This window comes from Lissotriton helveticus, chromosome 3_1, assembly GCF_964261635.1.
Source record: "Lissotriton helveticus chromosome 3_1, aLisHel1.1, whole genome shotgun sequence".
Classification (NCBI taxonomy): Eukaryota; Metazoa; Chordata; class Amphibia; order Caudata; family Salamandridae; genus Lissotriton; species Lissotriton helveticus.
The window spans coordinates 1019701015-1019713897 of NC_136061.1; the positions used below are offsets into that span (position 1 = coordinate 1019701015).

General features: G+C 43.7%; 1 protein-coding gene across 1 annotated transcript in view; it reads left to right on the plus strand.

Annotated features, from left to right (window-relative positions):
* CHN1 (chimerin 1) overlaps positions 1 to 12883 on the plus strand; it is a 407318-nt gene that overhangs the window by 193231 nt on the left and 201204 nt on the right. Inside the window, exon 5 of the mRNA XM_078681533.1 lies at positions 2582 to 2695. Coding sequence (XP_078537659.1) covers positions 2582 to 2695 — 114 coding nt within the window. The remainder of the gene's footprint in view (positions 1 to 2581; positions 2696 to 12883) is intronic.

Sequence of the window (12883 nt, forward strand, 5' to 3'; positions counted from 1 at the left end):
GTGTGAAAATCAGTGACATCTCTGTTTCGGTAGTAATTATCAGAGGGTAGATCTCTACTTCATTTTTAGAATTGGCTGAGGCACAGAAAGTATCATTAAATGTTTTAGTTGAGATGCAGCTATCAGCTGATTTCGGTGGTCTCTCATCTAACTTTGCTAGATTTTTTTTATGGTATATAACATATGTGGCCATGGCCTCCTAAAAGTCCTAAGAAGGAGCAAGAGAGGCCATCCATTCTTAGGTGTCACATTTAAGGTGCAGATTGCCACCTTACTCGTCAGATCCTTGGTCTCTTAACTCAAGCCCTCTTATTCAGTGACAGCAGTTAAATCATGTTTAATACAAATGATTCCAGGCTTACCGCTCAGTCATATCTTCACTCTCAGTTGAAAATGTTTGATCAGTTGGTGTGTTAGAGAAGAAACTAAATGATCAGTGTAGGCCCAAAGTAATGCCAGGCAGGTGAAGAGTGCCCTAGGAAATAGAGTGCATGATCTGCAAAGTCTTAGTTGAAGGAAAACCTATGTCTGCAAGCCTAAAGGAACTTATGGTCACAGCAGAATAAGCACATACTCCGTTTTCTCAGCAAATTGAAAACACGATTCAAGAATAGGAGCAGGAAATAGAGGGGTACACAGAATCTGATAAGAAATTTTAGGAGCAGAGCAATAAAACACTCACACACACATGCATTTGATAGAAGCAAATACATTGTTTGTTAAGCATTGTTGCAATTACAATAAAGAATGTGTTGAGGAAAAGGTCAGGAGTTTAAAGACACAGGTGAGGTGATGTGATGTTTTGTAACAAATATGTAATGGTTGAGTAGCCTATTTGACCTTTTGTGAGAGACATTATTTGTGTGACTACTTAAGGACCTGGCTATGAGCAGCAATTTGAGACCAGCTGTTTACCCATGTGGAGATAGCTATTCTCCCTGCTGCAACATTAACCCCGCTTTTTCCTTCCCAAGAGGAGTCTTGGTTTTTTCTTTATCTCGGTTTCCCTGCAACAGGTGCATGGCCATGTCTCATAGCTAAATGTTAACTAAGCTGAGCTTTTGCTTGTTATTGATGAAAAAGGAATAGTGGTAACAACTGAAGTTTTAAAGATGTGGTTGTCAGTTCAGCTCTGCATTCGTTTTATCCCTGCTGTATAAGACTATATAGATAGACCATGCAAGCGTTTGTTGCACCTCCATCATCATTTCTAATTTGGGCTATTATAATGACCTACTTGTGCTTCTATAGAATATTGCATGTCAAAATTGTAACAGATGTACACATTTTCTCCCAGTTTAATACTAAAACTTTTTGCTAAAAAGCACATTTCGTCAGCCCTTGGAAAATTCCATTGGCTTTCTGTTGAGAGCAATGTTATTTTTTAATTCCTCTGTATTTTTCACACAGGCTAATGACTAAATAGGACACTTTCTCAAAATCCATTTTCTCATTACTGACCTTTGAGGTCCTGTTGTATTGGTAATGGCAGATTTTATTACTTAGAATAAGTAGAGTTTCACTAAGCTTTTTCCATAAATGACAGTGAAATTAAGGAAAAAGGCCCTGGATGAAGTGCGCAAAATTGAGACTCCTTAGCATTGGAAAATAACTAAGAACATTTTTGTTCCTTGACATTATGGCTCTTGAAAATAACTGTTACCTACCTTCTCCTCCCATTTTCAAGTATGTACTACTGGCAGATGTGCACTTTATACTTTTCAGCCTTTTTGGAAGACAAGTCAAGCCTATATGCTAGGCATGATCTCCGAGTATTGCCCTTAGAGAACGCTGTATTCACGGAACTATCTTAAGCCATTATACGAACATTTGGCAACCTGTCCCTCAGCTGCCATAGTACACTCATCTAAAGAACAGTTTCTCTGAAGTGTAAGAAACCTCCTGTTTTGACACCTTTATTTGAAGTATCGAGGAAGTCCTGTCCAGAAACTAAAATGGCAGCTAAATACCCTCCCCCTTACTCTACAAGAGAAATTATTCTCCCTTCTTCTGTTTCTTTGCCATGGTAATTTGTGTTTGCCACTTGATCACTATAACTATATGTTAAGCCTTCACTGACTCAACCTATAAGGAATGTGTTGTGGCTTTACTTTTCTGTTCACCTCTCACTTAATCTGCCTCCTCTGTTCCTTTTATCCTCCATGATCCTACCTTTGAAACCTCTCCTCTTATGTTTGTTGCTCAATGAGACCTCTTTTTCATGAGCTGCATATGCCACCATAAAAATAATTAAAATAAATAACAAAATTGAGGACGTTCAAATGGGTTTGACTGTTCTTGCTCTGGTGTTATCCTACTGCATACAAATCTGGTACTGTTTAATTTTCCCCGCTTCTCTTAAATATCTTTATCTTAATGTGTTGAATAATACCAACGCATAGTCAAAAAGGCAAGTTTGACATATATAGGAGTTTTTATTTTGGTAATTTAAAATTCTTAGGATGGCATACTATGTGTCTATGTTTACACTTCTATTCCTAAAACAAATTTTTAATAAATTAGAGGTGCACTGCTTCCCAAGGATTGCCAGTTTAACACTCTGTTAACACTTTTTGCCTAGATTTTATGGAATGATTTCAAGAGAGGAAACAGACCAATTATTAAGTGTGGCAGAAGGCAGTTACATCATTCGTGAAAGCCAGCGTCAACCAGGAACCTACACTTTGGCCTTAAGGTTGGTACTACTGTATTTTGCAGCACACTTGCCTATGGCATAATAAGTTAATGAATATATTGTGTATGAATCTCTATAAAATATAATTGCATTAGCTGAGTTTTGGGGATTTAAGTATTTGCTTTGATATGTACAGAAGATGCTTTGCCACTGGAACTGTACTTTACTGGTTTCTACTTATGTACGCTGTGATTGATGTATATGTTAACAAAGGAGGTACGATGTATGTTGGTACTGTGGAAATTCCAATAAAAAGTTTATTTAAAAAAAAATATATATATATAATTGTATTAGCTAACATACCATTTTGTTTGCTTCTAGCATTAAACATTCCCAATTTTCACTCTGGCCGTTCAGTATTTCTCAAGTTATTGCTCTAACTATCTTTTAAAAGATTTTAAGATTTGACAGTGTTTCTGTATACTGTTAAGAGTCAAAGTAAATCTTAGGCAGATTTGCATAGATAGGCAAAGTTCATGTTTACGCCCCAGGCCCCATTCAATAAGTAATTTCACGTTGTAATCATTTGTGGAAACAGGCTCCATAATTAGCATAAATTAGCACATTATAATTGGTGGCATGTCCATTTATAATACTCCCTGACAATAAACTCCAATCAGCATCTAATTACCTGGATACTAGTGCAGGGCTAAACTTTAGAAATTGTACTAGTTCATGCTCCCAAAGATCCTACTAGTATAACTCTAGCTAACCATGTCATATTCTACATTGTAAAGCACTCAACCATAAAGTATATGTCAGATAGTCACAAAACCAGTAGTTATAACAAGCATAATTGGAAACACAACCTACATATCACTGCACCCTGCTTTTATAATCCTTATCTGTAAGGAACATGTGTGCAGTAAAGAACTAAAGAGTTTTAAGTTAACTCAAAGACTCTAATGAAAATGGATTAAATCCGTATGGTACAGCACCGCCCCAACTAGGGATCAGACGCATCCTGTGTGCATTGGTCGGCTATAGGCATGCCCCATTGAGCTTGCAGAGGGGGGCTGTAACGGGTGGACAGAGGTCCTCCAAGGGACAGAGCACCAATCAAGAAGACTTGAGCAGAGTGACGTACCAGACCCCCCCAGGCTTCCAGGCTCAGATCCTGAGTCGACACAACCTGTGGACATGGACATGAACTCATTTCCAGTAGTCTGGCCTTGGAGTCAAAAGACTTCTAACTTTGCAGTATTTGATGGATGCCTCTTTGCAGTCTCATACTTTCTACTTACTTAGCCAGCAGCACATTCTCCTACCTATGGTTTAGTGCAGGGAAGCACGGGTGACAGCCTCATGCCCTCTCTTTCTATTGTTTGTTCTTAAGTGGGAGTTCGGGCGACAGATGCTTCTGAGGTTGAAGTATAGGGTGGGGGGGCTGTTGGGCAGTGATTTGGTGTTTTGGTTCAATGGTTTTGGATTGTTGTTTGACTTTCTTTGTTCTTATTTCCTGCACAATACACACTCCTAGATTTACTATTGTTGTGCGGACTTGGCACTATTGGTCGCCTTCGCAACCTCTCCTTGATTCACTTTAGCCTTTTAATCGTCTTACACGAACTTCTACGCAACCCCAATGGCATCTTTTAAGATTTTGACTTGGAATGTTAATGGTATCAACGACCATATGAAACAGACCCCAGTCCTCCCCTTTGCTAACTGCCATTCCCCTGCTCTGCTGTTCCTACAGAAGATTCATTTTCTTGGAACTCGCAGTCCGGCCCTTGCCTTGTTTGGCTACGACAGAATATATCATGCTGGGGTTCCTGGAGCATGGCCATCCTTTCAAATGAGTCCTTCCCTCATTGTTACTCGCTCAGTTTTAGACGTAGAGAGGATGTCTGTGGACATGAAGGGTCTGTTGTAAGGTAGACATTACAATTTCTTGTGCATGTAGGCCCCACCCCTTTGCTCCGGGTGTCCTTAACCTGCATCCTGGCATTGTGCTAGACTTTTCCCCGGGTCTCACCATCATTGGCGGTGATTTTAACAATGTGATAAATCCCATCCTTGACACGACAGGACTAAGGACAACAAGCCCTCTGCCGCACTGGGTGACATCCCTGGGCCTCTGTGATGCTTGGAGGACATGGACTGAATACACACACCTATCTGCGGCTCATGGCAGCCTATCCAGAATTGACTATTTCTTCATCCTGGCCAAGGAGCTCCACAATAGTCATTCTGCATACATCCTGCCCCGGGGCATCTCAGTCCATGCCCAGTGATGAGGCATTATGTCCGGCCAGCAGCGAGCCTTAAGCCTATCTGGTATCTTAATGGTTGGAGCATGTTGATGAACAGTGTACCAACCACCTCTCCCACGAACGTAATACCTATTTTGATCTTAACACGGACTCTGTGACCTCCAGGAGTACCATGTGGCTGGCTTTGGCTTACCTCCTCAGCTGGCATTGCTTCAGAGTTTGCCTAGCCGGGAGTACCATAGCCCACTGATAGGGGACCTATCGCTGGCCACCCGGACATAAGTAGACGGAACCGCCCGTGAACATGCTATATCTTTGGAAGAGATAGCGGGAACTATAAGTGGCCTCCAATCAGGCTACATGCCTGGATGACTTCCCAATTGATTATTATAAGAAATTTCTTCCACTCTTGTCCTCCCACTTTCTCAACTTCTCCTTGGAAGTTGTGGGAAAGGGCCACTTCCCCACAGACCTTGAGCACGCCTCAATTGTCATCCTCCAGAAAGCAGGCGAATCCCCTGATGTATGTTCATCATACCGTCCCATCTCAGAAATTAAAATCTTTGCCAACCGACTCTTGCCATTGATACCCTCCCTTATTCGCCCAGAGCAGTGCATATTCATGCCTCACCAAGGCACCAGACAGTGCACCGGTCAGGTACGCATCGCTTTGGAGCACCGACAGCAATTCAGCAATTCAGCTGCACTTTTGCTTATGGATTTTGAGAAAGCATTCGATTTTTTTGGATGGGATCTCTCTTATTGGCAAGACTGCATTCCTGTTTGTAACTTAAGCGTTCCATATTCCAGGGTTACCATTGCTTTGGAGCTTGAACTTTTTGCCGTTGTTCTGTCGGACCCTTCGGGGCTTGGCTAAATGGGCCTCCCTCCCTCTTTACCTCCCAAGAAGAGTGGCGCTTTTTGAAATGATTGCATGCCCATGTTTGCTTTACCCCCTGCCCCCCTCTTTGTCCCCCAATTCTGGTTCAAAGGTATATCCAGATTCTGTGGGCATATAAGACTTCGCAAATAGTGCTCTCGAATTTGTGTCCAATCGCCCGATGACGATAGCATGGAGATGTCTGTCGTTCTGCTATACTATTGGGCCGCACCACTTCTTACGGTCAATGACTGGCTGTTTGGAGACTGATAACCCTGCATTCCACCTGGATATCCCCTTCTGGGCAGACAGCATATCCTGCAATATGGCACCCCTCTTTCTTGCTCTTTGTCGAAACCACGAGGACCACTCTCCTCTGTTGGCAAAAGGCCCTCCGCCAGTTTGGGTAGGACTGACAGTTGATGCAGGCGCCTCCCCTTGTGGTTGGGCTGCTGAATGCCCCAGGTCTCCACCCTACAGAGATTCACTCACTTGGACCTCATTGGCATCTCGCACCTTGGGGACGTCTGGAGGGGTTCCCATATGAAGTAATTGTGGGATCTCCAGGAGGAATTCAGCCTCCATAAGACCCAATTCAATCATTATTTGCATCTCTGCCACGCACTGGCAGGATATCACTTGCTTCTGAAACACCTGCTAGAGTGTAGTCCCCTGGAAGCCCAAATTCTCTCATCACCACTGGGCTGGGGTGGCATCTCGCAAATATACTGCTCCTTGTTTGTGAACTCCTTCAAAACCTTTTGATCCCTACGGGCCAAGTGGCAACACTGAATTGGTGACCTTGATAATAATGACTGGCGGGATGCCAGGATGGCATTGAGGGAACTGGTCAGCCCATCTTGTTTACACCTCATCAACTCAAATTCCTCCACATTGCATTCTATACCCCAAGACCGCTTTGGAAAATGGGTACTGTTTCTGCGCCTGCCTTCCCTTGGTGTGTAGCTGAGGATGGTTGCTGATTCAGCATGGTGTGGGCCAGTCCAATCATTGATAAATGTTGGCATTCCATCTTTATGACACTATCCGAGATGCAAGGGAGACCCGTAGATTTTTCCCCTTTGTGGCCGTGTTGAGCATTCTGTAGGATGTCTGGGGAGCAAGGGCCGAGTGGTCTCTGTTGGGCATTGGCGTTCCCATGGGAAAGTGTGACTTTGCTCACTGCTGGTTGGTGAGTGGCTCCCATGATAGACTGGTGCACTAAGGCTGAAGAGTCTATTCAGCCCAGGGTCTGCTCACGGAAGCATGAGAATATCTGGTGGAGGTGGTGGGAATACAGCCTTGATGGCGATTGACATGCAAGCCTCCAATACTTTTACTGAACGCCTACATGCCCAAGCCTTTGACATCTTGGTAATATATTAGTGGGATTCTTGTATTACATTGTCCATTACAGTGAAATGAATGCTTAGAATACATTACCACCTCTGGCTCCAAATCATTATGCCTTTTCCTACTTATTAATTTCGATTCCCCTCTTACAGAACTTGAGGCTATCATTTGAGTAGTTAGTAACACTTAACAAAAGTCTGAAACAAACAAATAGATAAATATTTTTGTTTTATATACTGACGCTATTAGTGTATCTTTTTCATTGGATCTCATTCTGGTCCCTAAAACCCAGGATGGGCTGGACCCCTGATCGTCGGAGAGGTGACAGGGCCCGAGTAGGTGCTACAGAAGACATAACACCTTTGATGAATGTGTGTCTACAGGGACTTGTCCCCCACTCCTCTGATGTAACATATTATCCGGACAAACCAGGGCGAGAACGTCATTGGAAAGGGCGGGAAAGCTCTTAGAATGCTATTTCTTTTATATGTTGTGCATTTGTCCTGACCAAATAGTGTTAGGTTAACTCTCATCTCTAAATTGTTTTTCCAGGGCATGTAGCTCATCCAGTCCCAATGAAAGCCTGGGGCTCTATGGTCATTATACTTTAGGGCTGAAACATGTCGACTTCATGGTGTAGAATCATTATCTCCATAGGCACCTTCGTCCCTTATTTATCACACCAGGAACACCACGAATAAAGGCATAACTAGGAGTTACGAGGTATTTTTATTTTAAGACCCCAGCAGGAGAATATACAAAGTGCTTCTTGGGATCTGGTATAATCCATCCTGCTTTTTAGTGACCAGGATAAGAGCCGATGAAGAAGCATGACACCAATAAGGTGTGTGAGGGTATAACAAACAAATAAGAAAATGCATGGATTTGTTGGGGTCAAGACATATACCTTGTACAGTAGGATACTGTTTGGTGGGGCGTGAAGACGGGAGGATGTATCCTACTTTTTCCTCTCATCCCCTTCTTAACATTGGATTGCCCTGCTGGTACCGCCTTGCTACCATTTGTTGAGGGTAGATGTTTTATTTACCGAACCAGTGCTTGGCGTTTTAGAACACATTGTACTGGATTTGATATGTACCCCAAGTCACACGGTCCTTCTGTTCTATGACTCACAGATCTTATTCATTCAGGTTTTGGCAAACCTTGCTCTTTGCAGCTTGGGTACCTGCTCAGATGAAAATAGTATCCTGTGGATAAGTACACAGGGTGTCTCTTTTCGAGGAAGTACAGATGGTTAATTTTAAAGACATTATTCAATAAGTATTTTCCAGCACACTTGAGATGTTGATGTTTTGTATGCAACTTTACTTGGTATATATTGCTGAAGAAGGGTTCAATCCTGAAAGCGTGGTGTGGGCTTCAGCTGTCATCTGCTCCTCTTACCACCACTTATTACACTTGGTATTTCTACAAAATGCTTCTAGATTTGAGTCTGCAAATGCTTGCTAAATATCCCATGTCTACATGTCACACTGTGTGATACTGACTGCTTTTGAAGACTCCACTTACTGAGTAACGCATTTGGCACCATGAAAAAGGCAGACTTATCCAAAAAGTTTCAATCAAGTCAACAAAATACAAAATTGTCAACTAGAGGAGAAATTGGTCTAAGGTGAGCTGTACATTCCTTCTGCATTGCTTTTAACTATCCTTTCTAAGAGGGATTTAGAAGAGTCATGGTAGATAGTATGCCAGGACATAGCCCTTGCCTTTGGCCCTATTTTGTGCCATCTTGAAGCTTTAAGAAGGAGCTTATTCTGACAAACTGATTTTGGGGAAGTTTTTGGTCTGGTAGCCCATCCTTTTCTTTTCACAGAGATAGGGTATGCTGTTTGTCTCTACCACCTTGTTGCATTCGCACCCAACACATTAACAATGTAGAAGGCGAAAAAGCACAATCAAAGTAGTAAAGCACCCCAAAGGAGGGGAAAGATATCTCTTGAATGGTGGGTTTGTTTGCAGATGTCAATCATAAAGCACACAAGAAAACATGTTCAGGATTCAGAGGGCGCTACAATCCATCAAGAACCCACAAGAAATTGTGATGCACCAAATCCTTAAATTGTATCTCTTATATAGTCAGTGGTAATGCATGGTAAGGAAGAAAAGAATACTGCAACTGACGGCAGAGAAAAGGTTGACCTTCTCAGAAAGGCAAAAAGAAAATTCCTACTTCTTAAAACTCAAACAACAACAAAAAAAGCTTTGACACAATATTTCAGAAAAACATAGTTGATCACCATAATAGGATGAAAGTATTTTACACTGAGCAGCAAGCGATTGTACTCCAAACCATGCCCACACAGGCCAACGTAATGGGCAAACCATGCATATTGTCCAGAATACTCTGCATACTTACAAGCTATACACATCCTTGGGCAGAAACAGGCACACCTAAACACACCCAGGAGCTGGGAGTTCTATAGTGCTTCTACCCTACAACAAGGTAATGGTGGCGGCTCGGACAGGCAAAGAAATAATAACCAACTGGTACCAGCAACTCTTCTCCAACACTACCAAAGACCTGGGTTTTAGTGGCAGAGGAAAACAAGGTAGTAGCAAAGAGCAGGAATCCTGACATTCATTTGTGCAAGTTTGCATGCAAAATACAACCTCAGCAGACTGTTGGCACAGATGGCTCATTCTTCTGCTTGCATTCTCAGGTATCTAGTAGTGTGTAAGGGTTGTTGTGCCTCTGTATTCACCACTCATGTGTCATTGGATTATGACCAAATGTGTCAGGAGGTACTACTTTCCTTCGTACAGACAGTAGAGAAGAGATGTTGAGGCTTAAAACATGCCTCTATTTACTGTCTCGACTGTATCCCTGGTACGTTGCTTGGTACTGAAGTCATACTGGCCCCTGGCATGCTTATGCTGTCTTTTTATCTGGTATTATGCTCATCTTCTTATTTTGAACTATTGCCTGATCTTTTAGTTCCATGTCCTGTATGCCAGATAATTTGTTAGAGAGCGTGGATGTTAATATTGTATGCATTGTTCTTTCCTAACCACATCTTGCTCTGTGTTGAAGCTTTGAAGAATAAGGCAAGGTTTTTAGTCCTGTCCACTTGTAGTGGTCTCGAAAAAATGTCACCCACTTTTTGCAGCTGCTCAAACCAACCTTCACACTGCTGAACATGTGTTGCTGATCCTTCAGCACACCCACTTTAACATAGAAGAGAGATTCTGTGAATGATGAGGCTCTGCAAGAAACTTTGTGACAACACCCATTCGGTATCTGAGTGCAAAGATGGCGAATCTTGAAAATATTTTCAGAGTAGCACATTTGTGGGTCTTAGGATACCCACTGCCTGATGAGGACACAGGGTTTAATGAGTAGGTACAACGTTTTTAGATGGGAAGTTATATCCTCCAGACCAGAGCAGCTCATTCACTCATCACTTGTAAGCATCAGAGGCGCACATCCACTCAGCACTTGTAAGCATCAGAGCAGCACATCCACTCAGCACTTGTAATCATCAGAGCAGCACATCCACTCATTACTTGTAAGCATCAGAGCAGCACATCCACTCATAATTTTAAAGCACCAGAGCAGCACATCCACTCATCACTTGTAAGCATCAGAGCAGCAGCACATCCACCCATCACTTTTAAGCACCAGAGCAGCAGCACATCCACTCATCACTTGCAAGCACCAGAGCAGCACATCCACTCAGCACTTGTAAGCATCAGAGCAGCACATCCACTCATAATTTTAAAGCACCAGAACAGTACATCCACTCATCACTGGCAAGCATCAGAGCAGCACATCCACTCATCACTTGCAAGCATCAGAGCAGCACATCCACTCATCACTTGCAAGCATCAGAGCAGCAGCACATCCACCCATAATTTTAAAGCACCAGAACAGCATATCAACTCATCACTTGCACCAGAGCAGCAGCACATCGACCCTTCACTTTTGAGCACCAGAGCAGCAGCACATCCACTCATCACTTGCAAGCACCAGAGCATCATATCCGCTCATCACTTGCAAGCACCAGAGCAGCACATCCACTCAGCACTTGTAAGCATCAGAGCAGCACATCCACTCATAATTTTAAAGCACCAGAACAGCACATCATCTCATCACTTGCAAGCACCAGAGCAGCAGCACATCCACCCATCACTTTTAAGCACCAGAGCAGCACATCCACTAGCACTTGCAAGCACCAGAGCAGCACATCCACTCATAATTTTAAAGCACCATAGCAGCACATCCACTAGCACTTGCAAGCACCAGAGCAGCACATCCACTCATAATTTTAAAGCACCAGAACAGCACATCAACTCATCACTTGCAAGCACCAGAGCAGCAGCACATCCACTCAGCACTTGTAAGCACCAGAGCAGCACATCCACTAGCACTTGCAAGCACCAGAGCAGCACATCCACTCATAATTTTAAAGCACCAGAGCAGCACATCCACTCATCACTTGTAAGCACCAGAGCAGCACATCCACACATCACTTGTAAGCACCAGAGCAGCACATCCACACATCACTTGTAAGCATCAGAGCAGCACATCCACTCATCACTTATAAGCACCAGAGCAGCACATCCGCTCATCACTTGCAAGCATCAGAGCAGCACATCCACTCATCACTTGCAAGCACCAGAGCAGCACATCCACTCATAATTTTAAAGCACCATAACAGCAGCACATCCACTCAGCACTTGCAAGCACCAGAGCAGCAACACATCCACCCATCACTTTTAAGCACCAGAGCAGCAGCACATCCACTCATCACTTGTAAGCACCAGAGCAGCACATCCACTCAGCACTTGTAAGCACCAGTGCAGCACATCTGCTCATCACTTGCAAGCATCAGAGCAGCACATCCACTCAGCACTTGTAAGCACCAGAGCAGCAGCACATCCACTCATCACTTGAAAGAATCACATCCATGCATCACTTGAAAGCACCAGAGCAGCACATCCACTCAGCACTTGAAACCATCAAAGCAGCACATCTGCTCATCACTTGAAAGCATCAAACACTTGCATGCACCCATCATTTCAAAGCACAAGGGCAGCACATCCAATCATTACTTGGAGGCACCAAAGCTGTGCATCCGCTCATCACTTGAAAGCACCTAGGAGACTCATCTGCTCATTAGTTGAAAGCAACAGAGTCACAGATCTGGTAATCACGTGTAAAGATCAGAGCCGCACATCCGCTCATCCCTTGTAAGCACAAGAGCAGCACATCTGTTCATCACTTGTAAGCATCAGAGCAGCATATCTGCTTATCATTTGGAAACACCCTAGCCGCTCATCCGCTTATCACTTGGAAGCACCCTGGCCGCTCATCCGCTTATCACTTGGAAGCACCCTAGCCGCTCATCCGCTTATCACTTGGAAGCACCCTGGCCGCTCATCCGCTTATCACTTGGAAGCACCCTGGCCGCTCATCCGCTTATCACTTGGAAGCACCCTGGCCGCTCATCAGCTTATCACTTGGAAGCACCCTGGCCGCTCATCAGCTTATCACTTGGAAGCACCCTGGCCGCTCATCCGCTTATCACTTGGAAGCACCCTGGCCGCTCATCCGCTTATCACTTGGAAGTACCCTAGCCGCTCATCCGCTTATCACTTGGAAGCACCCTGGCCGCTCATCCGCTTATCACTTGGAAGCACCCTGGCCGCTCATCCGCTTATCACTTGGAAGCACCCTGGACTCTCATCAGCTTATCACTTGGAAGCAACCTAGCC